The 27,828-nt window shown below is 50.1% G+C and overlaps 1 protein-coding gene across 1 annotated transcript in view; it reads left to right on the top strand.

Moving 5' to 3' along the window:
• Positions 1-27,828, top strand: part of LTBP2 (latent transforming growth factor beta binding protein 2) — a 70,195-nt gene that overhangs the window by 27,589 nt on the left and 14,778 nt on the right. The window contains exons 4-17 of the mRNA XM_033062931.2: positions 3,783-3,958; positions 5,356-5,526; positions 7,101-7,301; positions 7,618-7,886; positions 9,418-9,520; positions 17,975-18,049; positions 21,810-21,932; positions 22,396-22,560; positions 23,349-23,579; positions 24,112-24,134; positions 25,797-25,836; positions 26,209-26,295; positions 27,234-27,356; positions 27,560-27,688. Coding sequence (XP_032918822.1) covers positions 3,783-3,958; positions 5,356-5,526; positions 7,101-7,301; positions 7,618-7,886; positions 9,418-9,520; positions 17,975-18,049; positions 21,810-21,932; positions 22,396-22,560; positions 23,349-23,579; positions 24,112-24,134; positions 25,797-25,836; positions 26,209-26,295; positions 27,234-27,356; positions 27,560-27,688 — 1,916 coding nt within the window. The remainder of the gene's footprint in view (positions 1-3,782; positions 3,959-5,355; positions 5,527-7,100; positions 7,302-7,617; positions 7,887-9,417; positions 9,521-17,974; positions 18,050-21,809; positions 21,933-22,395; positions 22,561-23,348; positions 23,580-24,111; positions 24,135-25,796; positions 25,837-26,208; positions 26,296-27,233; positions 27,357-27,559; positions 27,689-27,828) is intronic.

The following is a 27,828-nucleotide window of genomic DNA, read 5'->3' on the forward strand; positions in this document are numbered from 1 at the left end:
GCCAAACTGTGGTCCTATGTTTATTAAGATCCATCCAATGGGTAGGGATTGCTAATGGCTTCTGATCACATCTGTACTGCTGTGGTGAGCTCAGGTGTATTTCCTGAGACACTTCAAGCAAGCCAGTCCCTGTCTGTCCACATGGACTGACTCTGAAGGTTTGGAGGGAAAAAAACTCTGTTTTGTATTCCCTGACCATGAGCCAGCTGCTCAGCATGAAAAATTGAGATGGAAAGATGCCTTTTGCCATTGATTTCTGCAGCCCAGGCTAGAATGGTATTACTCAACTCAGTCCACAAATCCCAGTGCTCATCCGCCCAGAATAGAACCAAATAAACAAACTAATTCAAAGCAAATCTGACCCCCCCACACCTCCTCCCTGCTTCAACTCACACTGGAATGCTTTGCCAATGGGATCTCAGTAGAATGACTTTTCCTCAAGTGTTGCAAACCGTAGACTAATGTTCCTACTCTGTTTTTCCTTAGTGAAGTTGGACTGCCCCTTGTAGTAAGGTCATATAATCCCTTCTTCTTTGTAACTGAAATGCTAATGATTATTTTATTTAAAGCCCTTCACATGTTGTTGTTATGGGGTTTTGTGGGTTTTGTTACAAAATTTGGTAATCCTGGGAATGACAAGAGATGTTCCTAAAGCCAAAGGGTGAAGTTCCTTCAGGCAGGCAGTGCATAGAGCCCAGCCAAGCCCTGCTACTTGCACATAGCATGCTCTCTTTTCTCAAGGGTAGACATGATGTGAGGATTTTCAAGCAGAAGAGCTGATATTTCCCTGTGTTATGCTGCCTGTCACCTTCACCCAGTGACTCTTCAGAACTCAGGGTGAGCACTAAGACAGTCACTATTGTTTGGGGGAATGCACTTCTTTTCCTCAGGGTGCTTCCATCTCTGCAGTAAAAGACCTTGCAATCCCAGCCACGTTCACCCATAGGACTTGCTTGGGATCTCTTACTAGAGACCAGAGAACAAATGTGCCTGAGCTTCCAAAGCTTGGTAGCTCTTCCCTAGCCTCCCTAGAGTTCCATATGGCTTTTCCTTTGTCACTAACTAAACTAGCAGAAGCACACCAGATGACAAAGCAGTACATAACAGGCATCAGAAGTTCATTTTCTGGCTGCAGGGCTGAATTAATAGCTCAGAAATGTGTGGGCAGGTCATGCCTGGCTGCCCTGGCCATCTGGGATAGGTGGTACTCTGCAGAATCTCAGGGGAGCTTCTGAAAGGGACTGAGGTGGAACTGAAATAAGGTTCACTTCTCTTTAATTATTCTGGCTAGCCTTGCTGATTATTGAAAAACAAACATTATTTGCTGAGCTCATCTCAGTTTAGAACTCAATTTTAACAAGACAAGAAATATTTTGGTCAGCACACTCTCCTCTCCTGAAGAGGTGGTATCAGGAGTTTGGGAATCCACGCTGAGGTTTTTGCAGAAGGAAGACAGCAATACTGCTGCATGTAGGCATGCTTTCTAGTAAGGAATCATTTGGCTTCAGTTTGCAGATGTTGTTAGCTCTTTACACCTGGCATTTTGTTCCTGTGGAGAAACCTGTGCCCTCTAATCAAAACACCTCTTCATCTTTTTTATCCTAAATTGAAGAGATTGAGTACTTGAGGTTTCCTACAGAAAGGCATTTTCATCAGTTATTTCTGTCATGTTTTCTCCTGTATTCTCTCAATTTTTTTTGACATCCCTTAGAAGATGTGACATATTTTACATCACAGCTAGGATAATACTATAGCATGTATATGCCCTCCTGTGATGAGGACGTGTAGGGAGGCAAAAATACCTCCCCATTCCTGCAATGTTTCAATGTCCTAATGTCAGGGCATTGAACTGACAGTTCATATTTAAATGCTTGTCATTAGCCCTGAAATCTTTTCAGAATTGCTGGTTTCCAGGATCATCTCCAACTATCTGCAGCTGCTGCCTGCATTCCTTCTTCCTAGAAGTGTAATCCTGCATTTGGCTCTATTAAAATCCCATGTTGCTTGGATGTATTTACCCTCCACAGAGATCCAAACTGCTCTGTGTGATTGCTCTGTTCTCATCACGATACACTACATTGCAAATTTTTGTGTCAGCAGCACACATTATCAATGTTGATTGTATGTTTATTTCGAAATAAAAATATTTATTTCCAGATGAAATTCTCAAATCGTGCCAGGCATCATACTGATCACCCTGGAACCCATCTGATCCCCTCCCCAGTGACAACTACTTTTTATGTTCTGTTTCACAGCCAGTTTGTTATTAATTTTGCATGTGCCTGATTGACATTGTACTGCCCTGTTTATTTTTTTATTGAAATAGCATAGGCTCTCATCTTGTTGGTGTGCATGTGTCTAATTCTATCAAATTATGAAAATACACTCCTTTGACAAGAGTGGTTCTTCACAGACCTCCTTGACTTGATGTCACTTTGTATTCCTTTTGTTTAGTTCCCAATTAATTGACCTGTGAGTCATCTTTTCCATTGTTTGGGGCTGATTTCAGACTCACTGGCTGACAGTTACCTTGTGTGTTGTTCTTGACCTGCTTGAATACCAGCACGGCATGAGCTCCCTTTCCTTCTCCCCAGATCTTATTGTTATTCCAAGCTATCCAAGGAATGTCTGCAAGGCAGAGCTGCTGTCAGCCAATTCTCATTGAATCATCCAGTCCTGTTTGCTTTAGAAATTTGCATTCCCTGTAGACACTGTAACACATCTCCTGTGCTGACTGTGACAGGGAAGATGGCAAAAACCATAGAATGGGACAGACCTCTCTGGGCACTTCAGTGCCTCAGCCACTTAGTCAGAGATGGAGGTGTTGGACAGAGTATGCAGAAGAATTGTCAGTACTGAAGTTCAGTTACAGAGGCATCCAGGGCTGGCACTTTCAAAGAAACTCAAGGAGCATGTGGGCAGCCAACCTATTTTGGCCCTTGGCTGTACTAAGCCTTTTTCCTTGCAGGTGGTGCAGGTGAGAGTGAGATACTTTCGTTGGAAAGCAGAGCACCTTCTTGGAGGCTTAGTGCTGCAGTCAGTAAAAGGAAATAGCAGCAAGTGCAATAGATCAAGATCTTTAACACAAAGAGCTTTGCCTTGTGGTCTACGTGGCTTTATAAAAGAGTGTGTATGAAGTGTGACCTTGAGATCTGGATAACTTCTCTGTCCTTAGTCCCCTGAGAGTACCAAAAAACCATAAATGCAGTTAGTGCAGAAAGTTGTAACTGCTCTTACAGACTTGAGTTCTTGGTCATTCTCTCTTGCTTGTGACTCTCATGGGCCAAGTTTTGTGTATTTGCTTGGTCTGGCCTCTTCTCTGACTGTATTACTGTGCTTTTAGTGCTGGTTTGGGGCTGGGAAGGCAGGTCCTGAGAGAACTTCCACCATAAGAACAAGTACATTTGGAACTGTTTATGTTTGCTGTGGTCAAGGAACAGATCTTGAGCAGGATGGGATGGCAGAGGTTCTTCAAAGCAGATGAAGCATCCCCGTGGAAGGACAGCCTGATGGGATGGTACAGAGAGAGTGTCTTGGTGAATACCGTGTCCTGTCAGGCTCAGGACATGGGGCATGGTTCCTAGAGGGTATCAGTGTGCCATGGTGATGACTGAAAGTAGGGAAGGAGTGGGATCCTGCTCAGGTAGATAAATCTCTGTGTCCAGGTGGCAGCTCAGGCAGCTTGGTAGTGAAGGTTGCTGCAAAATATATTGGTGGACAGGCACTGTGGTCAGTGCAGTCGCTTGTGAGGCATATTGGTTCACTTTTTTTTTCTTCCACAGGATTCAGAGCAGAATTGGCTCTCCTGTTTCCCCTCAGCACACGGGGTCATCAAGGACTGTCCGGCGCTACCCAGCCAGCAATGGCCAGCTCACCTCTAATGCACTCCCCAATGGGAATGGACACGAGCAGAGCAGCCCACATGCTGTTTCCCAGGAGCACACCTTGTCTGCAAAGGGTAAGGCCTGCAGGGCCGTCACTCTTTTGGAGTTTCTTGTTGGGGTCATGGGAAAGGCCAACATTATGACCAGGGATCCCCAAGAAACCATGGACTCCCAAAGATTGTGCTGCTCAGTGGAATGAAAAAGGAAGGTCAGCATGGGCATTGCTGGACTTGGCAAAGAAAGGGGAGGAGGAGGACACATCAGGGAAGCAAAATGCTGATGGCTTGAGACAGAAGCCAGGGGATATGACAATTGCATGTCAGAGATGTTGAGCATCACCCCAGCACACTGCCCTGAAGGGGAATTGCCTCAGTCTGTAGGAATGGTGTCTCCCACCTTACTCAGTCTGAGCAGCTCTCAAGATCAGATTGTGCAACCAGCATCTATTTCTTCCCTTTGGCTGATGCCTTGATGCCTTCTGACATGAGCAGGGATTAGGCCAGGCTGCTGGGACATGCAGATGCTGAGCCTCAATGCTTCCCCAGCTAGGACAGATGCCAGTTGTCTCCTGCAGCTTGGTTCCCTCCTGAAGCCGTGATTCCCCAAGGAGGCCCCATGTGGCACCTCAGCCGCTATGAGTAGGGCCATGAACCTGGTTAAAGCTGTAATCTGAAAGTGGGCATTGAAACAGGGAGCGGAGGGAGTACAGCAAGGGCAACACTGTCCCATAGGGGTGGGATGGAAGGCTGGTGTCAAGCCAGCTGGTTATACAATAGTTCTGTTTGTTGACCATTTTCTACGAGTCCCAAAGAGCTCTGAGTGTTATTTCCCATCATATGGGAGGATGATGAGGGACCAGAAGAGGACCACAGATAGCTGCAGGAGGTCAGGGGACACTGGTAGGGAGACAATGGTTTTCTTAAGACCTGATGCTGCCTCTTCTGGATGCCAGTGTGTTCATGTGCAAAGACTTCCAGTGGTTTAAGAGCAGCCAGTTCTTCTGAGTACTAATGTGGCTGGAGAAATAATATTGCTTAAAGTGGAAAAACTCTCTCTGTGATGAAGTTAGGGTATGTGTGTTCCTTCACACTGTTATGCCATCCCAACTAGGCAGGCAGAGCATGCTGCTTGCCATTGTCCATGTGTTGACAAACATACAGATGCTGGAGCAAAAAACAGGCTGGAGTGAGCAAGGGGCAAGGAGAGACAGAATGACAGAATTGCAGTCAGCTAGGTTGGAAAAGATTTTCAAGATCATTGAGTCAAATCAATGATATAACACCACTTTGTCAGCTAGGCCATGGCACTAAGTGCCACATCCTGTCTTTTCTTAAACACCTCCAGGGATGGTGACTCCACCACCTTGGGGAGGGACCCCTCTTTGCACTGGGAATGCTTTGGAGGTGAGCTGTGAATAACAGCTCCCTTGGCCTGGACATGCTGTTTCCACTTAGCACTCTTTCTTTCATAGGGGCCAACCTGACAGAGAAGATTAGGAAGATAAAAATTGTCTTCACACCCACCATCTGCAAACAGACGTGCCAGAATGGGCGCTGCTACAACAGCTGCGAGAAAGGAGACACCACCACTCTCTATAGCCAAGGGGGGCATGACCACGATCCCAAATCTGGCTTCCGCATCTGTGAGCACCCCTATGTCCTGCACCTACTTTCTTGCCTGTTTTCCCACTCTACTCTTCCTGCTTTTCCTGACTCTATAGGATAAGGGCTTGGGTTGCTGTAGGGAGGGGAAGCTATGGCTTCTCTCAGTGCCTTGGAAGATGTCTTCTGGAATCTTTGGGGCTTACTCTCTCTCTGGGGTAGAAAGACAGACTTTGCCTCATTGCTCTCTTTCCTGGGCAAGCAGATTCTGTTTCCATCTCACCCTGGGTAGAGGGGATGTATGTGTTTGAGTCAGGCCTGCAGCCAAGCCTCACCACCCCCTTATTCTCAGAGCCAGCTCACTGCTTTAGTTGGCATCCAGTCTTGGGGCTGACTTTCATCACCTAATTTCCTCCTGTTCTCTCCTTTCACTCACATGGCAGCCAGGAGAGCTGGCTGCAGGCTGCAAACTGTTCTTATAAACAGGGCTTGCTGAAACCACTGCTTGCCTTTCAGAGCCATTGGGATTGCTCATCAAGTCACTGGGATATCCAGCTGTGGGTTGGTCACATTGTTTTGGAGCCAGCTGGTGGGAGCAACATGCTGGACTTACTGGGACTTGCCCTCTGAGTGCCTCTCTATCTCAAATTCTTCTAACACTGAGAGAATGAAAAGTCTTGCTGTTGTGGACACTGATGGAAGATTGTGTTCACAGCAATTTCTGCCTAGGTCCCAGTTAAAAAATGTGTCTCCTCCCCCTAAACAGGGTGCTGGGCTTGAGCCAATGAACTTGAAACAGGATGGGTGTTCATCCCCTGGGATGAACCTTACAAGCCATCCAGGAATGTGGAGCAGCAGTGTCTCATCTCGCACTGAAATGAGTCAGGATAATCTGTCAAGGAATCCCATGCATTGCTTGAGTGTAGTTCACATTGAGATGCTCTGAGTTGCTCCAAGCATCTGATGAGGTCAGAAAGGACATGACTTTGGTTTCATCTGTGGATGCTTTTTCTGAGCCTCTGCAGATGAATTGCTCCTGATTCTTTTGTCCCCCTCCACACTTCTCCCACATGAACTGCTGGCAGGGCCAAGGTTGGATGTGAGACAGGCTCTGAGGATGTGGCTCTCTGCCTGTTCTCTCTGTCTGCCTCTCCCATCCTGCTGAGTTCCCTTCTGGGCTAGGAGTAAAAACCCTGCCAAGTGGGGAGGGGGAGATGCAGAAGTGAAAAGAATTGGGCAGACTTGGCTACACATGGCTGCCATAGCTCCTAACCCATTCCAAGAGATCCTGCTGTGTCTGCAACACCACCTTGGCAGCCCCCCAGGACATGGGTGCCCCAGCCTGGCTGTGACCCCAGAGCCCAAGGGAGGGTTCATTTTCTTCAAGTCATGACTCCAGTTGTTAGCAGAGCTTGGGGAAGATGGTGTTGCCCAGCAGGGACCCGAGCCTGCCTCCAGGCTGCAAGGGCTGACTCCAGCCCAGTGCTGCAGCTGGTCCTTGGGACATCATGGGATTAGTGCTGTTCAGATGCAGCTGCCTGGTGTCCCCCAGCTACCCTTGGCTAGAGCCAGTGTCTCAGTTCCTCCTCTAAGCAGACCTCTCTTTGCCTTGCAGACTTCTGTCAGATCCCCTGCCTAAATGGAGGGCGCTGCGTGGGCCGGGATGAATGCTGGTGCCCCTCCAACTCCACAGGGAAGTTTTGCCACCTGCCAGCTCCGTCTTTGGAAAAGAAGCAAGGAGGAAGAGCCCCAAAGACCCCAGCTGGCAGCTCCATGAGGCACTCCACATATACCCTGCCCTTGTCTAACCAGCTGGGTGAGCATGGCCAATGACTCCAGACCCCACATTTTATTCCTACTTGTGTGCTCCTCAGATATTTTTTTAACAGGACTGAGGAGGCCACTACCTCCATATGCTTGCTGTTTCAGACCAGGAGTTTCCCTAGTTTCTTGTGGAGGTTTTGTCCTCCTTTTAGGCCAGAGAAGTATTTTCTCTTAGATGCAGTCTTCCTCTTGATTTCCTGGTGGGCTCAGTCTACCTCTCTTCCCAAGTGACTTTGTTCATGATGATACTCTTTGGGTGCCAAATTGTTGCCAGATTGTCACAAATGTGGTGTAAACTCATCTTCCAGCTTCCCTGAACCCTTCTCTGGTGAATGTCCACATCAACCACCCTCCAGAAGCCATCGTGCAAATTCACCAGGTGGCCAGGGTACGGGGTGATGCAGAGGCGTCGGAGGAAAACAGTGTGGAGGCAGTCCTGGTGCCTCAGCTGGCTGCTGTGCCCTGGTACACCTATGCCCATGGGAATGGCAACAGCATTGCCACTGAGAGCAGGCAGCAACAGCAGAGAGCTCCAGGGCTGCTGGGGAGGTGCTTTCGGGAGGCTCTCCATGGGCAGGTAAGAGGTCATCTTCAAGTGTTGGTGTATTTCTTGTTCTGGGGTAGGGGAGCGTTGGCTTTCAGGGTGTAGGGGGTGGTTTATTCTGTGAAGCTGTTCAGCATCAGCATGGGCATCCTTGCAGGTGCCATGGGCACAGGCAGCAATGTGTTAGTACTTGGGAAAAAAAATTCCTTGCTTTGATCCAACAGAGAGACCTCACTGGCTTGCCCTGACCAGGCTGTGCCCTGGGGCAGCACAGCCCAGACTTGATGGCTTTCACATACAGTCTGGTTTTAAAAGGGTGCCCTATTTATAGCAACATTTACAGCCACGCTCTGCGATTATTGTAGGAAACGTATAAAACATAGGAAAATTCCTTTCCCTCTCAGACGATAAATGGAAGTCTGATTTCCATGGAACGATGCCTTCCTGGAGAGCTCGACTGGGGCTTGGGAAGCAAATGCACGTGAGGGACTTTCTCACCCCTGTCCCACAGTCATCGTAATTTCTTATTTTGTCTTTCCCCATATGTTTTTCTTGCGTCACTGGAAAAGCATTGGAGGTTTTTGGCACCCACAGGAACACCTGTGAGCTCCCCCAGAGCAGTTCATGCTCAGAGAGACCCCCAGCCTGGCAGTCTGGGACTCAGCCCCATCCCCACTGCTCCCCAGCCTTTTCAGGGGGTGCTGCTCCAAGTTCCCATCCCATCCTTCAGTCATTCCCATCCAAGTCGTTTCTAGCAGGAAACAGCCGCTCTCTAGTGCAAAAATAGAGGAGATCAGAACCTGGGGCTGCAAAAGCCCTGCTTCTCTGTGGGGAGATGGCAGCGCTGCGACCATATGAGCAGAGGATGATGATGAACAGACATGCTCATGGATGCCTGGAGAGGCTGTGAGAGATGCTGTAGGGGCGGCAGGGGGTACCCTTGCTATGCTGACACCTCGCCCAGCTGGGCTGTGCCGTGCCTGGGAGAGGGTGAGCGGCTGGGCGGGGATGCCTGCCTCTCCCCGCTCAGCCCAGCCCGGCCGATCGGTATGCGAGCGCTGGGCAGGCGGCCACGCGTGCCTGGACGGGGGCCAGCTCCAGCCTGTGGGCCCAGCGGCTCCGCTCTGATGGGGAAGCCTGTAATCCAGAGGGCCTTGCCGGGAATGGGGGGAAAGAGAGACTCATTCAGCAGAGGAAAGTGCCTGACAACAAGCTCCCCGCCGGGCTGGAGTGGTGCACCCATTTCACAGGCTAATCAGCCAGGCAAGGGGCTGATTCTGGGGCTTTGCCAGATGATATCATCTCTGGTTCATCTCTGCTCTGTTTGATGCCCCCTTCCCCTTTGAAGGGTGCAGTTGAGGGAGGTTCTGTCTGCACAACTTTTTACTATCTTAGTCCACATCCCTGGTCCTGCTGTGTCCTTGTGGGGAGCTGTGCCAAGAAGGCCATGCCAGCCTCTGACCCCAGACAGTTGTTCCCTGTGCTGGCTTTGCTGCTGCCCTACCAGCTGGGCACATGTTTCCTCTGCATCCCACAGAAGCCTGATCTGCTTCTCTCTTTGCAGTGCACCAACCCCCTACCAGGGCTAACCAAGCTGGAGGATTGCTGTGGCAGTGTGGGGCTCTTTTGGGGCGTGGACCAGTGCCTGGCCTGTCCCCCCCGGCCAGGTGAGTACTGCTGCTGGCCAGGAGCTGGGACAGCGTGAGGGACAGCCTGAACCCTCAATGAGCAAAAGTGATTTGGCTGCTTGTGTAGCCAAGGCAGGGAGCAGAGCTGCGGGTCATGACACATGGCTCTCCTTGGCCCAAGGTCCTCAGGAATGGGCAGCATGTCCCAGGTGAGTGCAGGATCATGCCAGCTGCTGCCCCAGCCCACCAGGGAACAGTGCTCTGGATTGAGTGCTGGTCCCAGGCTCATGTGGCCAATGGTTCCCAGCATGCTAGCCCCATTCAGAGGGAGAAACAGGAAAAAAGCAGCTGTGGGTTTAGGAGGCGCAGTTCTAGGTTGGAGGAGGAGGCTGCAGACTTGGCCCTATAGAGTTACGAGCTTGCTCTGGGCCCAACACGGGTTTGGCAGGGGCTCTGGAAATAACACTACATCAAACAATTGGCAGGAGCACTCCCGGGGTCCGTTCCAGGGGCATGGGCGTCCAGCTCTGTTTCTGCTGCACTTGGGAGCTGGACAGACTGATCTAGCAGGAGATGGGGATTCCTCATCTGCTCTGCTCAGGGTGCTTTATGGCAAGCGTGGCACCTTGCACCACAGTCCCATCCTGTGTTGTGGTGGAGATGCCATGCAGGAGGACTCCTGGCTGCAGAGGAGACAGTCCCATGGGCACAATGGTTCCAGCATCCAGTGCTGACTGAATGTGGTGCAGGGCAAGGTGTACTCACCTCGTGGAATGTGGGCAGGGAGCTGCTCACCTCTTCCCTGCTTGTCTGCCTGCCTGCCCCCTGCCCCCTTTCATTGCTGCCTGCCTGCTTAATCACATCCCATTACTGGATCAAAGAACTAAAGAAAACAGACCCCACGGTTCAGGAGACTTTGGACTCCTGAATAGAGTGTAGGTATCCAAAGTGGCAGGTTTTGCAAGCGTGGTGTTGGTGACTTCTAGCTCTGCTCTGAGTTTTTCCTGCTTGCTTACGCACATTTTCCCAAGAGCTGAATTTGTGTCTCATTATCCTCAATTCGATTCCTCCTCAGCCAGGGGTAGGGCTGACTGGAGCCAAATTCCTTGCAATCACAGACGAGGTTGTCAGCATGCTGGAACCCAGTCAGATCTTGTGAGCTCTGATTGCTGTCATCTTCCCAAGCTGCATGGCTGTGCTGTGGCCTTGGCCATGCTGCTGCTTACCTACCCTCACCCATGTGCCAATCCCAAAAAAGTCTTGGGCATATGTGGTGTGGGGGTGACCCCAGGATCTGCAGGTTCAGCACACACAAGGAAATGCCCCACAGAGGCCTGAGCCCCTTCTTCTTTGTCCCTGACCTTCACAACCCCAGTCATGGCTTTCTCTTCCCCATCCCACAGCAGTCTCCCTGTTTCTCACCTGTGTCTCTGTGATCCCTCCATTAGAAAGCAGAGGGGCTGCTTAATACTTTAGTTAGCCTGCAGATTGCTGCAAAAGCTCTGCACCTCCTTTCTCCTCCATGCAAGGATGCCAAATGATTGCAGAGAATGCAGCCAGAGCTGCAAGCAGTGATTTGCTCTGCTGGACTTAGAGCTTAAAATGTGTCTAATCACAGACTTCTAAGATGTGAAAACAGACACAAAATACCCCCATGTGCTCCTTGCAGTCAGCCAGTCAGTAGAGCAAACGCACTTAAGAAATGACTCCTAGCTGCCAGTAGGCTCCACAGCTCACAGCTAAACACATGCTCTGTGTCCCAGGAGCAACTCAAGGCAAGTTGTCACTGCTGATCTTCACTGAGTGGACAGTTGCTTGTCTGGCTTTGTTTTCAGACCAATTCCAGGGAGATACGAAAAATGTATCCGTGTGGGTCTTTTGTATTTCTGTGCCACAAGAAATTCCTTCTGGCTTTGGAAGATAAAGTACCTCCTTGGAGACTTAATGGTTCTTGTGATTTTGGCAGGAACTCAGGCTAGTTGAAGGAGCCATTTTCATCCTGTTCAATAGTATATACAGGTATCTTCCTGCTTTGGCTCTGGTGCAAGGAGCTGTAATGCAGACACATGATGGAAGCAGCCTAAGAGAGCCCAGGTGTTGTGCAGTGAGAAGCCCAGGCAGATGGCATGCCTTTCTCAGACATGTAGTCTTCATACACAAGATAGCTGACCCCAGAGTGGAGTCAGGGAAACAGTTCTTTCTCAGTGACCTTACTTCTTTAACAGAGCTACCAAGCACTGTGACCTCTCATTGCCTTGTGCCTTGTCTGCCAGGGTTTCTAGTTCCATGGCAGTGTGAAGGCATTGTTCCGTGTACTTCCTGCCTGTAGACCACATCCCACACCCGCATTCCTTCTGCCTTCTGGTCTTGCTGGCCTGTGTTGTGCTCACTCTAAGTCACTGGGCTGTAGTTCAGTGATCTGGTGTCTCGTGCACAGAGATAACATGTCCAGTATATGTTTCCAGCTTTCTTCTTAGCACTGTGATCTTCAGAGAGAACTCCTTGCTCTCGTGTTACCGCGAGAAGCATGCACCAGAGCAGACTTGCTTGACAGCACTGGGAATTTAATTCCAACAACTAGAGACAGAAATGGCAGAAGCTAGTTAAGTGTAAACACTTACAAACGTACAGAAGTGCAGCCAGGCAAGAGCTAGACAAATGGGGAACTTGTTTGGATTGACTGTCTGCCCGAGACACTGATTGTTAGTAGAGTCTGGATATGTCCGGATGTCTCCATCGTCTGCAGCTTTCATGTTTGGTACGTGTTTGTGTGCGGAAAAACATCAGAGAAGAAGCATAGGAGGCAGGCATCTGTCCGAGCAAACTTACCATGACCAATCCTCGCTATTTTTTGTGTTTTACTCAGCATCAGAAAAGCCAAGGCACTCAAATGCTTTGTCTACATCCTAATGAGACCATGTTAAAAGCTGAGCTCAAAATTAAGGGTTGACCTGGCCAGGAGTCTCTGTAGTGAGTGTTACTTTAGTCTTAGATGTTTCCTTAGGCCACGCTCAGGCTGTGTGATTTGCTGCTGGGGGGCTGTACATCGTTAAGTGTCTTCAGAGAAGTGGGTGCAGAGATGGGTGTTCCAGCAGGCTAGAGAAGGAGTTCCTGGGAGCTGCTGTTGCTCATGCAAGTATGAACAAAAGACAGCACCCCCATGATATGTCAGAGAGAGCCCTGGGAGAAGGGGGAGAGCCAAGAGTTTGCTCCATGAGCTGTTGGAGCAAAGGCTGGTTGTTGCTTGATCCAGGAAAGCAAGAGATGAGCCAGAGGCAGGACCCTGGAGGGTGGCAGGACATCTGCATGCTGCCATGTGCCTGCAGTCCTTCAGCTCTGGCCAGAATCTGGTGGATGAAATATGTTGTGTTGCAAGATAGGATAAGTCAGGTGGAGATATTCAATGACTCTCCTGGGTCTTTAGTACTTGGAGAAAGCAATGGAGCACACGCTGAAAAGCTGGAACAGAAGGGTAGGGGAACAGAAGCTGGAAAGTAAAACCTGGAGAAGACTGATAGTAGGAATAGGGAATTGGAGGCTGATGAACCAGCTGAAGTAGAGACACTAGGATCTGGCTGAAAGGAAGCTCAGCAACCAGCACAGTAGTTGAGCAGTGCTGGTGAGGAACCTGCACTGAAGAAACGTCCTGTCCTGTGGCAAGCTCAGGATGTGGGGCTAGTAGCAAGTACACTGCTGGGCAGAGCTATTCCTGCTTACCTGCCAGACCATGTGTTATTTTGGAGGATACAGAGGTCTGTGGAAAGAACATGTTGGAACAATATTAAGAGATGATCTCTGGAAATTAAACCAAATGAGACTGGAGCTACAGGTCGACACATACCCCATGGCAGGTATGGATTTGGACACTGGTTTTCCCAAAGCCTTGGCCCTTCTCAGACACATGGGGATAAAGGAACCTGGTAGCAGAGAGTTCTGTCCAGAGGGGATTACAGCCCTGCTCTTCTACTGCCTCCCTGTCTGTGAGACCACACACCTCCGGAACCAGCAGCATTCCAGAAGAACACCTGTATCAGTGGACACTATCTCCAGTACTGCCAGAAACTACAAGTCTCACCCTTCTGTGCAAACAGCAGACTTTTTGGGTGCAGGAGTAAATCTGCATTTTCCAGGTCCTGATTTTTCAGTGCCCCCTGTCCCTTACTTCCAGCTACAGTCAGCCTGAACATGGGCTGGGCTGTGCACCCACTCATTCTGCTCACTGGAGATCTTCCTGGGCTGCTTTCTCTCCTCCTATGGGTTTTAACTGCATCAAGAAACAAGTCTTTGAAGGCTATTGTTTTGTTTTTATTCCCATTTCACGTGTTTTTTCAAGTTTTTTGTCCTAGAGAAAAGTCTGAATTTCAATGGAAAATTGGATCCTGTAATGTCTGGCTTGGCATCTGCAGCACTCCCCTAACAGACCTCCCACAGTGAGAGGGGTGGCAGCTCACCCATGGAGCCCTCATGGTCAGAAACGCCAAGTGGCTCTGCAAGCCTCACCTCCCCTGCGCTCTGCCTGCAGGCAGTGAAACAGCCACAGGAAGCCCCTTGAAAATCACCCCCCTGGCCTGCTCCTGTGAACAGACAGGGTAAGATACAGGGAAAAAAATCCCTGGATATATGGGAAGGAAGCTACAGAGGCCACTGCTACCACGTGCCACAGGGAGTCTGTGGAACAGTAAGGAAAGGCTGGAGGAGGCGATACAAGCTGAAACCTCTGCAAGATTCTGCCAGTATCACAGAAAGCAATGCTTAACCTGGGAAAGCACAGCATTTTCAGGACTGCTTTGTTCTGCATAGTGCTTGTTTTGCTCATCATTCACATACAGCATTGTCATAGCAGCACACAACAGCAGTGTCACAGAACTGGGGATTTTAGGCACAAGATATCTTGTTGGAGTTGGAAGCCACCTTGGCAGCAGAATGAGGATCTCTCTGCTGAAACACCAAATAGCAAAAACGGATTACCAGAGCCTTTTTCCTTCAAGCATCTTTTGCCCCTTCAAGATCTTTACTGATCATGAGTAGAGCCAGAGGACATAGTTTTGTATCGCACATGTAGCACTGGTGCATGCTCTCCCCACCCCTACTACCATAACCCTTGCAGGGGCATTGCAGAAAGAATTGCTGAGCCTCCTTAGAACAGACCATCCAGAGGAGAGCAGTCATGACAGACTTGCCTCTTTCCTTCATGTCCATTTGGCCGTAGAATTCAGCTGATCCCCACAGCCACAGCCTACTTCTTGTTGTGGCACCTCAACTACATCTCTGGAGGCTGCTTTGGGGTCCAAGCTGCTCTACTGTTCTGCCAGGGAGCTCAGCAGTTCAGGTCCTCTCTGCAGTGGAGGCTGATCCTCTCTACTTCACACTAAACCAGGCTGAGGCTTGACTGAGTCCACCACCCAAGTTTCTCCAGGTGTTATGAGACCATTCACTCTGGCTCCTTTCACCTCCCATGTGCTAGAAAACCTAGGACTAGCAGAGGCACCACAGCTACCCTCAAGGTTTCCCAGTGAGTTGATGTCTTAAGTATGGTAGATAGAAAGAGTCAAAATAAATGGGCTAGCTTTCAGGAAATGGGCATTTTCTCACTTCTCATCTGACCACAGGCTCACTTCTTCCCCTTTTAACAGAGTGATATTGTATGGACTAATGTAATGTAATATCTCATCCAACAAACATTGTCTTACTTCACACCCTTGTGGCTACCGCCACTAGGAGAAGTTTTCCATTTCACCAGTGTCTGAGCTTTTCCAGACAGTATTTGGGAAGCCAGGACTGTTGGGCAAAATCTCTTCTCTGGAAGTGATGAAAAATTAGCCTAATTGCTTAAAGATCATCCTGCTAGGCAACAAAATCTCTCTGCCCAATGTCTGTGTATTCATTTCCTTTCATATTATGATCTACTTAAGCATTTTTCTAGCTGAGAACAAAGATGTTGGTGGGATGTGGCTGCTTCACACTCGCCTCCTTTCTGAGCCTGTGAGCTTATTGCATACATGCTCCTTTGTATGAGCCCAGCCAGGGATGCCCATGCCTGCAGAGCTTGCAGAGAGCTAGAGGAAACAATGAGGAGAACCAGGAGGAACTCCTAATGACCACATTGGTTTGGCACAGTTTCCTCAGGGCTGAAGTGCCCACGAGGCAAGGTTCTGAAATCACACTCTTGAATCAGGAACCAGGGCTCCCTGCCCTCAGCAAGCCTGAAATCTGTCTGCCTGACAGATGCAACTCAGCTGCTCCATTCCTAGCCTCAGGCCCTGGGATGGAGAGAGTGTAGACAGACAGACACAGGAGCCTGGGGCCTCTTCAGCTCTGGATGTGACAGATTTCTGCCCTCTCTGATCATCAGTTTAGCTTTTTCCTTTTGGTGGATTCCAGAGGAATAACCTCCTACCAGCTGCATGAGAGAAGGTTGGATGCTGATCCCCTTTGCAGGAAACCTAGGTGTCCTAGGCTGGTTTTTTTCCAGGAGGTTTTGGCCATCTCTGTTGTCGTTCAGCAACATCTGAGCTTGTGGAAGGAAATAGTCCTCTACTCAAGAAACCAAGCACAAAGCTGAGAGTTAATAGCTTATATCCTCCTGCAGCCACACACTGTCTTCCCGTGTGGACAGGTCCTGGCAGAAAGAAAGCAACCTCCATCCAATACTTCAAACTCTCTTGGTTCCCTCCTTGGTACAGAGAGATCTGCTCGCGTTACAATACAATTATTCTTTCCAGGGAACATGGGTTTCTTTGCAGAGTTAAAACATCTGTCTGTAGCTTCAAGTAATTTGCTGAAGTAGTGAGGTTTCTTCAAAGTGGAGTTTTATAAGTGCTAAGGTGGCACTGACCTGCAACCCATCTGCCCACCACTGGCATTTTCTGCCTTGCCCTCTCCCCCACAGCATCTGTTGGAGGGATGCTGTAGAATCTGTTTCCCTGCAAAGGCTTTTCAGAGGGGGAGCATGGCTCTGACACATCATCGCTCTTTGATCTCCAGCACGCTTGGCTTCCGCTCAGAGGGCTTGCACATAACAATGGTGCTTCATTTGAGTGTCTGTTATCACATTGTGCTAAGGATGAGAGATGCTTCCAAGCACAGTTAATGCCTGTCGGCAGCCCCGAGCCCACAAGCTATGGTGTGGGAGGACCTGAAATCCCACTGAGGTATTGAGCCTGGAGCCCACAAACCAGAGGGTTTTTTACCTTCCCAGAAGGCTGGAAAGGTATCCAGGGATTCCCAGTATCACCAGGAGCTCCCTCGTCCTTAACATCCAGATATTTGTTAGCACCTGCTGCCTACAATTCGTGACTAAACTGTTGAAGGGGATAAATAGATCTTTTTTCTTTGTCATTCACTCAGCTGCTGAGAATCAATATACACGTGGAAAACCTTCATTTAATATACCTGAGAAAACCAGGTTTTCTATTCTCCTTCCTGGTACACACTGGTAATGATGTATTCTCCTGCCTTTTATTTCCTAAGCACCTTTATCTTAGGAGGCTGGTCTCTAACTTTTGCCTTTCAAGAACTGTCCTAGAATAGCCTTAAATTGCTTTATAGAGTTCAAGTGTTCAGGACAAAGAATTATGGACATGCCTGCTCTTTGCCCCTAGAATGTGTTCTTAAACTTTGCAAGCTTTATTTGTTGTCCTAAACTTTGCAGGAATCTGCCAGACCCTCAATATGACTATTGCCATGGAGGGCTTTCTATGTATGACATCAAGGAGTGAACTACTAATGCCAGGCAGGAGAGATTAAGAGTTGTTGGAATATGGCTGGGCAGTCACTTAGCTGTTGCATGCACTCCTTCTTCCCAAGCAAAAGATCCAGAAAATTAAGAAGAAACCCCACCCGGGAAAATCCAAACCTTAGGCAAAGTACTGTTCTTCCTACCCCACCCCATGCCTACTCACTTCCCAACCCATCCACTGAGATTCACTCTTCCTTCCTCCAAAATTCAGTGCCTAAATTTGACTTCCTAGGAATTTATGGGCCACATTTTACTTGCCTTTAAAAATTTTGGAGAGATTTAATTGTGCGTGTTATAGAACATTTTGAAACCCACAAAACTATTTTAAGCAGAAATCTGAATTTTTCTTTGATGAGAGGGATTGGGGCAGGAAATCACATGCAGCATTAAAAGAAATGTAATAAACAGGGCCTGAGCTGTTATTTCAGCAGCTTGTCAAGGACCTCAGCCATTCCTTTCACTCTGATCCCCCTTGTCATGTGCCACCTGGCTATCCAAACTGACAAAAGTGACACAGTGTTAGATATGAGCACGGGCAGCACCTCTGGGTCACTTTTGCAGTTTGGCACTTGCCCAGAAGCGGAAGACATTGCATGGATAATGTGTCTGCTCTTACCTTTCCCTCTGACCTGGGAGTCATCAGAACCCCACCCAAGGCTAGGCCTTTTCCCTGTGGAAGGAAGGCAGAGAAGGGAGGAGACTGGTGGCTGGCTCTACTGCCAGTGTTCCACACTGTTTTCTGGTTTTTTTTCCAGCACACCCTGTGATTGAGAATGGACAGGTGGAGTGTCCCCAGGGATACAAAAGGCTGAACCAGAGCCACTGCCAAGGTAAGAACGCTGCTTTTATCTGTCTCCTTCTCACATCCACTGTCAGAGTTGAAATTATCTACACAAAATTCATTTATCTAAATCCCTGGTATAACTCAGTGAAGAATGTGACTTATAAAAATCTCCATGTTTTCATTAAGAATGAAAGAAAACCAGGTAACGCAGGACTACATGAGTCAGCTGACAAGCACAGTGAGCACATAGTTGGGCCAGTACAAGAAAACTAGTTAAGTCCTACAGACCCCATAAGGACCTGTGTTTATGCTCTTAAGTGTGAGTGCAAGAACACTTCTATGGTCTGAAACAACAGAAATTTTGTTGCCTAAAAATATTTTTGAAGGTTATCAGCTTGTTCATTTAGAAGTAGGAGAGTGCCAAAAAAGAGATGCCTTCTGTTTTGACTGTGTCACTTGTTCATGCTGCTAGGCTTCCCTGCCTGCCCCATGCTGCCAGGATCAATCCACTTCTCACTTCTGTGGTCACTCAGTTCCATATGAGGAAGGCACCATCTCTCCCCTTTTCTTTCTGGTTCATGTTTATTTGTCATTTCTTGGACCTACACTGCTTATGCTTTTCTGTCCTCTGACTAAAGAGGAATTTTATTGTTCCCTTCTTGTGATCCCTGATAAGCTGAGAGGTGTCATCTCACAGATGCAGCAGGCAGCAAACCTAGGGCTGGCAATCCAATGACTCATCTCTTTTAGCTGGGACTTTCCACCATGCTTTCTTAATTAATGATTCAACCTCCCCACATTGTCCTGAGGGAGAACTTTTAACAACACAACAACTATTCAGCTTGGTGCTCAGATCTAATCCCTTATGTGGCCACAGACAGTGCTATGATTATGAGGAGCTGCCCAGAGACATCAAATACGAGTTGGAGGAACAAAGCAGCTGGAGGGACTCATGTCAGAAGGCAGAGATCTTCAGTGCCTGCTCCGGATCTATGTTCCCTGTGGATCAGGGAGGAGCAGAGGGAGATGACAGTGTGGATTTGGCTAGGGAGATGTTTTTGCACAGGAAAAAGCATGAACCAAGATTAGTGCCTCTGATGCTCCTTTGTAAGCTGGACTGGAGAAGTTCTTTCTTCAGACACCACTGCTTCAAGGTGCTATTCCCATCTCTACTGTTGCAGCAGAATGTGTGTCAGGAAGCCTTAGCACCTCACTTCAGAGCCCAGAGTGAGTGATTTGGTGGACAGATGTAGGAGAGGCTACATGGGGCCTTCTTTTCCCAGCCCAGGTAGGAGGGGAGACTACCTGGCTTTGCAGGATATTGTTAAAGAACTGTGACTGGAGGAGGACCCTGGCAGAAACCCACTTCCCTCTGTTCAGTGTGGACAGAAAGGGTTGTCTCTAGTGCCATCCAGCAGGGAAACAAATGGTTCACCTTTGCAGGATCTCCTTTCCTTTCCTTGCTGCGTCCTATTGAGCAGAACAAGGCTGCAAGGAATCTGAGTTGAGAGTGCCTGTCAGACCTATCCAGGGATCCTCCAGTGCTGCTGGGAGTACCAGGAAGGACAGCACTGGAAGAGATAATTTGGTTGCTAGACATGAGGAAAAGAGGTCTTAGAGGCTCAGGGATAAGAAGGTGTGCATGCAGAGCAGTCACCGCACATGACACACACTGGCACCTCAGTGTCCGTAAGTCCTAGCGGACCATATGGATATTTGGTGTCTGTTGCTGACTTGAGTCCTTTCTGCTGACCAAGCACTGGGGTAAACCATCCTGCACCTTTCCCCCACAGGCTGCCTGAATCAGTGTGGCTATTTCTGAGGAGCACTGGCACGAGCACTTGTGTGGGGTGGGAAAAAGCAGCTGAGGCAACATATGGATCTCAGTTTGTGGTCCCTGAGACCTCTTCTTGTGGGCTAGTCCTACCTAGGCATGCTGCAGGGGGTAGGAGTGTATAGCTCTGAGTGTACCTGCCTGCTTCTGATCCCAGTGGGGACTTTTACTGTGGCTGACAGCAGAATAGAGGGAGTTGGGATGAGGCCAGGATGTGGCCCCTGTTTTAAACTAAGCATATAAAGCCTAGCCTTTGGTGCTTGTTTGTTTTGTGCTATCATTACTCTAATCCCTTCAGTCTCTTTGTTCGTATGGAGTCAAACACTTTGTGCAGTTAGTCTGTCAGAACGACATAACACTCTGACCATGCTATGGAGTGACAGGGGTGAGCCACAGGGCTCCTCCAGAGAGCCCTAGTGTATTTTCTGAGTGAGGTTCCCAGCATATTTGGGGCTGGTCACTGGTTGTTCTTGTGAACTCTGTCCTGTGCTTGGTACAGAGCAGGAAACACTAAATTGTGCAGCCAAATCCTACTCCTCCCTGGCGTTCTGCAGATCCCTGTAGCGTTGCTACCTGTGATTGACTTAACTTCTGGCTTGGTTTTCATGGCTCTTGTATGTCTCAACTGTGTATGGAGCAGCTGGTGGGATGAATGGAGGAGTTTAAGAGCACAGGTCTGGGGAGGACCTCTAGGTCATTAAGTCTGAACTTCAGCTGTAATTGCTGGTAGTGTGTTTCACAAGACAGCCCCCTCCACCAAGAAGTAGTGCTTTGGCTCTGAGGAATATGGTAGTGCTGGGAAAGCTGTTCCTGAGTCTTCAACCCCATCCATCTTGAAATAGTCCCTGGAGCACCACTGGGTGGTCTGAGAGCACTTGAGGACTCACCAAGGCCATGTACACTGGCACTGGCACAGCCCTGTGTCTTTGGCCTAGCACCACGTTGACATTTTTTAGTCTTGAGCTCAGAGCTGTCCTGTGAGCAGTGAGTGGCCCAGAACCCTCTCACTAATAGCTTCTACGTCTTAGCTTGCAGTATATGTTCCTGTGGATTGTCTCAGGGTGGTGCTGAGGTTGCTCCCAGTCCTGCTGCTCTATGTCTCATCCAGGTCTTCCTGCACTGCTTGTGCCTCCTGACACAGCACATTTCATCAGCATTCTGGGCCAAGCTCTTTAGTGAAGATAGAAAGCTACATTATTTCATGGGGACACTTTCCTCCTTACTCTCCATCTGAAAACTGCTGTCACCTCCCCTTAATGCAATTTTTCCCAATCCCTGTCTTCTCTGGCTTAGCTCATACATTCTTACATGGTGCTGTAGGAAAGCCTTTACTGCAGGCCAAATGGATGAGCCCAATGGTGTTTCCCTAGGATAAACCCAACTTCCTTCCCAAAGACTGTGTCTGAAGAGTGCTGAGTCAGGGGCAGAGGCAGAACTTGAGGCAGGGCTTGAAAGTGGTGACTTACCACTTGCTCACCCTGTTCTTAGAAGAAGATGCAGTGAGCCACAGCCTGCCCCACCACCCCTCTGCCTCTGGATGGGACCTATCAATGTCCTCCCTGCATACTGACACTGAGTTTCTCAACAAGGATCCTCCGTAGATGATAGCTCTATGCAAGCAGTGCCAGGAATTGGGAGAAAGGACAGGACTCACCATTCCTGGCTTGCAAACAACCATAATAGTGACCCTGACAGAGTGGCTCACTGTAGGGGCCACATCTGTTTTCCACAAGGACCAAAAAGCAGAGCAGTCATCCACAAGCCATCCTGCAGCTGCAGCAAGCAAGCTCTGCAGATGTGGGACTACTGTCACCACAGAGGTCCCCACTGTACTGCTTGGTATAGAGGCTGCCTCGGACACAGCCCAGCTGAGACCCCTCTGATTCACAGAACCCGAATGAGAGGCACTGGGTAGGGAGTTCAGTTCACTCTCAGCTTCTTTACATCTCACAATGTTCTCTTCTCTCCACAGATATCAATGAGTGCTTGATGCAGGGCCTCTGCAAAGATGCCGAGTGTGTGAACACCCGTGGCAGCTTCCGTTGTACCTGCAAGCCTGGAAGCATGCTAGACCCATCCCGTAGTCATTGCATCTGTAAGTGCTGCAGGGAACCCCTCAGTCTGGGGAGGGACCTGAGCAGGACCCCATGGCTGAGGGGAAGCTACAGTGTGCTTCACATCTCCTTTGAGTGTACCCGAGTTGGGTTGTTCTGCACTTGTGTGCAGAATGGTTCCCAATCGTGCATTATCATTCTTCATGGATACTGCATGGTCCCTGCAGAGGCTGAAGGGAATGTGCATATGGTGTGGCAGCAGAGGACACAGACCCCTGGGATGAGAGAACTCCCACGTGAGCTGGATTTTCTTGGGGATGACACTGTTGGAGGAAAGACCCAATGGTTGATGGTCAGGGGGTGTTCTGAAGAGAAGACAGGGCAGCCCTTGGGCAGGCTGGGAGGCACAGGCAGAGAAAGAGCCAAGGGGGAGAGCTGAGCGTCCCCCAGTCTCTCTGGAGAGCTGGGGGCAGCTGCGGTGCTGACACAGCTGTTGTGTTTCAGCGGACAAAGCGGTGTCGATGGAGCAGGGGCTGTGTTACCGCTCGGCAGCCGGAGGCGTGTGCACCTTCCCCCTCTCGCACCGCATCACCCAGCAGATCTGCTGCTGCAGCCGTGTCGGCAAAGGATGGGGCGACAACTGCGAGGAGTGCCCTGTGCCCGGCTCAGGTGAGATGTGCCTGCTTCAGCTTTGCTCTGATTACACCGCGGCTTGGGTTTGCCTGAACACAGACAGCTGCAGGACCCAGAGCTGAGCAGTGCAAATGCTGTCCTGTGAGATGGGAAGCAGGCCTGAATAATACTGGGAAGATGGAGAAGTCCCTGCTGGGAAACCACTCTGTACCAGAGAGAGAACACAGCCATGTCTGTGCCTGGCTTTATTCAAAAGCCCTTTTCTCTCCTACATCTTTTGCGGTGAAGAAAGACAGGTGAGGAAGAGTTTGACGATCACAGCATGGGGTTGGGTGGAAGGGAAAGCACAAAAATCCTCAGGGACCAGAAAAATGTTCAGGTGGTTTGTGCAGAGTATCTTGAGTAATGTGCAGAGTGCTCAGTGCCGAGGTACTCTGGGTTTGCTTTTATCTGCTCCCTTGGTTAGATTGGACCTTTCTATGGGCATGATCTTTTTCTAGCAGTACTGACCATGAGAAGCAATTTCATTTCAGGGGTCTGGGAATGCCTGTGAGAAACCCACCCTCCTCTGTGAGCACTTTCTTTCTGCTTGAAGCATCCACCCACTGCAGCCCAGATGTGTTTCTATAAGAATTTAACCCTTAGAAATGACAGAAAATTATAGGATTGGGGAAACTGGCACCCACATTCACATACATGCCTGTTCCATCTTCAGTCCTTTATTCCACTGTCCCACTATCATGTCTGGTATGGTAAGCCAGGTGATCCCTCCACCAGCCTCCAACCTCTGCTTTCTAAAGTTTTGATTTGACTTTCCTTCACAGAGGCCTTCAAGGAAATTTGCCCAGCAGGACACGGCTACACCTACTCCAGCTCTGATATCCGACTGTCAATGAGGAAGGCAGAGACAGAAGAGCTCCCCCTCAGCTTAGAAGACCAAGGGGAGAGCAGAAACTGGACTTTGGACTGGACACTGAGGAGACAGCAACTGCAGGACAGCCTGCGTGGCAGCATACGGGAGGCACTCCCCTACCCTGGCACCTCAGCAAGACAGGGTAGTGTGGGGTCTACTGCTTAAAGCTCCTCCATCTGGGGCCTTAGCAAGGGTGGAAAACGTGTCAGGTCCTGCCACATATCATGGATGGACCTCTGGCTGAAAAGGGGTCCCTGCCTCTGTATGACTGTAGTGTTCATGAGGCATTAGGTCTTCAAGTCTTTGGAGAGAAAGTTGAGTGTTTCAGACCCCTGCAACTGCATCTTTGCAGTTGGTGCTGACTGGTCAGGCTGCCTCCACCAGGACCTCAGGCCTGTGTGGCAAGCCTAGCACTCCAGCCCTTGGGCTTCTATCCAGCCCAGCTGGAGGGCAGTGTGACCAACTGCTTGTGCCAGTATTTGCTGGAGCAGAAGGTCCTGGGGTCTGCACAGTGCCAGGAGTCCAGGTGTGTTGGCTTTGGGAACAAGCTCTTACAGACAAATGTGAGGGACTGAATGGCAGTGTCTTGGAGGTGGGTAAAGTTAGGGCAGCCAGGGTTTGAGGAGGACATCTATCTGTTCTCTCTACTCACCATGCACTGTTTCCTTTTCCAGGTGAAATTTCTCCTGCTGTGCAGGTGAGTGAGGTTTGCTTCCTACAGCTTGATGCATCTGTGGTAGCTGGATGGGCTAGAAGGGAGATATCATACAAATTAACTAAAAGAGGGGAGATTTAGACTAGATATTAGGAAGAAGGTCTTTACTGTGAGGGTGATGAGACACTGGAACAGATTGCCCAGAGAAGCTGTGGATGCCCCAGCCCTGAATGTTTTCAAGACCAAACTGGATGGGGCTTTGAGCAAGCTGGTCTAGTAGAAGGTGTCCGTGCCCATGGCAGTGGGGTGGAACTAGATGATCTTTAAGGTTCCTTCCAACCCAAAACATTCTATGGTTCTATTCATGCTTACACTCCTTCACTGTTCAACTAGGCAGGTATGTGAGTTATGGCTCCAGCCATGTCTACACTGCATCTCACAGGGATTGAAGCTCTACACAGGAGGTATTGTCCATGATGGATTCAGTCCTAAAGAGCAATTTCAGCAAAGATCTATCCCACTATAAAAGGACATTAAGGAGAATTTTGGCTTGAAATTCTGGTCTATGCTGCATATTCAAGTTTGTCAGCTGTACTTAAACAGCTGAGGTGTGGGCACTCACTGTCAGCCTGGCCTGGCTGTAGGGCTGGTGGGCAGCAGGGTAAGAGGAACTGCTGTACATCAACTTTGGGCATGCTTCTCTCATGGAGCCCAGTGTCCTGCTCAAGCCCAGCACACAGCCAGCTCTCCCTGTGTTAAGGTGGGTGCAGCAGAAACACCACTGGAGCAGTCAGGGCAGGGGTCTCTAACACTGGCTGTATGAATTCACCCTGTCTGATGGAAGTAGCCTGGGTACTGATTTTCTGCTAGGCTCTCGTAAGACTGTGTTTCTTTATTTGAGTCTCACATGAAAAATGTGTGCCTCTTTGTCCCTGCTGTCAGTAGAGGTTTGGCCATACCTCTCCTGAGCATCTCTCTGCCCTTTTGCTGTATCAGCTTATCCCTCAGACATATGCAGCATCTCTGAAGGAAGGGACAGCACTGCCATTGTCACTGCTTCATAAACATGAACATAAACATGGCTTGGCTCAAGTACATGTGAGAAGTCTCAAAACAGGGCAGAAATTTGAACCAAAGCTTCCAAATGTGAAGTCTGGAACTTATTGTTCAGCTGCCTGTTTTCTTCTTCCATTGTGGAAAGCTCCATGGAGCAGAGACTCGGGACTCAGGTTGTGCTCCAGCATTTCCTTTGGCAGCCATAGGTTTGCCTGGGGCGGGGAGGGTGCTGAGAAAGAGCTTCTAGCACAAATAATCCTTCTGGTAAAGAAGAATTGTTGAGGCAGGTCAAAGCATCAGCTCTCCTCAGCCCTCCAGAGCTGCTGGTGACAGTTTACCGTACCTGGATCACCTTCCTGGCCACCTTGAGGAGGTGCCTGCCTGCTAGCAGTGCTGTGGTCTCACTGCACAATCTGCTGGCACAGCCCCTCTGTGGGTGGCCCTCGGAGCATGGCCTGAAGCTGTGTCTTGCCCAGGATGATGTTCTCAGGACAGAGTGGCCCTGCCAAATGCACCCAGCTGCGGCAGCTTCTCCTCCTAGGATGGAGGTCTTGGGGAGAAAGAGGAGCCAGGAGATGGGTGGGAAAATGTCACAGGGGCGCTTCATCCCAGTTCCATGCACAAGAATCCTATGTTTCTGTCCCTCAGGGAACTGCTGATGCCACTGCAGAGCCTGCCATGCGCAGAGGTGAGTGCCAGGCTTGGGGGAGGACAGGGCACTTGAGGGGAAGAGAATGGGGCAGTGAGGATAGTGGGGAGACTGGGAGCTGCCTTCTCTGCATAGGAGGCCCCAGTGCTGGGCAGGACAGGCTCCTGGCTGGGCAGCATGGAGGACCTCTGTCACACTCGATGGCTGATGTGGGGCTATAGGAATGTGGGGAGGTGATGAATATCCAGCAAGGTGAAGGAGGTTGTGTTAATAAGATGATAGAGTTTCTGCAGCCACCCTGCAGCATATTTTGGTGCTGTGGTTGCCAGAATAGCCAGCACAGGTAAATCTTGGCTTGGCATCTCTACTTGGGATCAGGTAGCTTGACTTACCTCTCTTCTCCTTCCACAGAAGAGGAAGAGGAGTTCTGGCATGGTCCTCGCCAGCCTGGCCCTACGACCACCTGGGATGCTGCTGCTCCAACACAGGTGCCAGCAGGTGTGTGTGTCCACCAGTCTTGGGTATTCCCTGTCTCTCGTTGCCTGGTCCTACAATGAAATCATGTCCTAAGCTCTGCCCAAGTCTGTTTGTCTGCCCACATGACTCCCTCGACTTTCCAAAGAAAAGTCTCTGGCCCGCCACTCTTGTGGGGCCCAGCTGCTGCCAGCCAGGGAAGGAGCGAACCTGTGTGGGGAACCAAGAGCTCGTATCGCTGAGCCCGTCCCTGGCAGCAGCGGCTGCCGGCAGGGCAATCTCGCACTGCTCCGGTGCTTTGGCCCCGCGCCCCCCCCGCGGCTGCGCTGACTCATCGGCAAGGGGGAGCGCCGGGGGAGGCATGTGGCTCCCGGGGCGGCTTGTTTACTGCGCCGGAAACAAGGGTACTGTTGTTCCAGGCTTGCTTAAGTGTCTGGGAGTGTGGCCCCTGCCCTGCGCCGGGGGCTGGAGCACCTTGGGGAGCAGGCCTGGCCGAGGCACCTTGCTGAGGAATGCGTCTTCCTCAATAGCCTTTTGTTTGGGGTTGGGCTGCCCCCTCACTCCCCCGGCTGGCTTTACGCCGAGGGGTGTGTGGTGCCTCTCTGCCCCTTCCCTGCTGCCGGTGCTGGGCTTAGCAGGGTGGTGCGAGGCGGGGGGGTCCTGCTGGCACCCCAAAAGGATCGTCATCAGGCTCAGCTGTCAGTGCAAGGCATGGGGCCGCAGTGCAGGTGAGCAGTATGCGGCACTGGGGCATGCCAGCTCAGGCCACGGGAGCCTGAGGAGATGGCATGGTCTGCTGTGTCCTCCCTGCTGTCCCGGGGGTGCAGGCTGCCTGAAGGAGAGGAGCAGGCTCAGCATCACTCTCCAAGAAGGGAAAAAGCAACCTCCTGGTATGGTGCTGGGGACACTAAATTCCATGCACCCTTTGGTGCTGCTCCCAACCCTGTGCTCTCTCCTCACAGTCACTGGCTGTGCCTCTTCACCCCTTTCCTGTGGAGCTGGAGCTTGTGTTCTGACCCCAGAGGGATACAGCTGCTTGTGCCACCCAGGTTACACCTTGGACCCCAGCCGCCGACACTGCATTGGTAGGTTGACAATTGATGGTTCGACTGCTCGGCCTTCTGACCCTCAGCAGCCCATTCAGTCCTTCTGGCCTGAAGGTCTGATGGGGAAGGTCTTCTGGCAGCTCTGCTGAGGCCCTGCCCACCTGCTGCACTGCGGGGCTGGCAGGGGGCTGCAAGCAGCTGCAGGTGGTGACTGCCGGTCTTCCTTCCTTACCTGATCGTAGATGAAGATGAGTGTCTGAAAGACCCTTGTGCTGGAAAAGGTCGCTGCATCAATAGTGTGGGCTCCTATTTCTGCCTCTGCTACTCTGGGTTTACCCTGACTGTCTCGCTGGGCAAGCAAAGCTGTGAGGGTAAGTAGTGCTTACCTGGCACAGGGCTGCCATCTCTCCAGGGCCTTTTTGTTCTTTCACCCTCATACTCTGCCATGAATGTGCACATACTCATGCATACACATGCACACCTGCATATCCTCCCTTCCCACAGGCCTGCC

The sequence above is a fragment of the Catharus ustulatus genome, chromosome 6 (assembly GCF_009819885.2).
Source record: "Catharus ustulatus isolate bCatUst1 chromosome 6, bCatUst1.pri.v2, whole genome shotgun sequence".
Taxonomy (NCBI): Eukaryota; Metazoa; Chordata; class Aves; order Passeriformes; family Turdidae; genus Catharus; species Catharus ustulatus.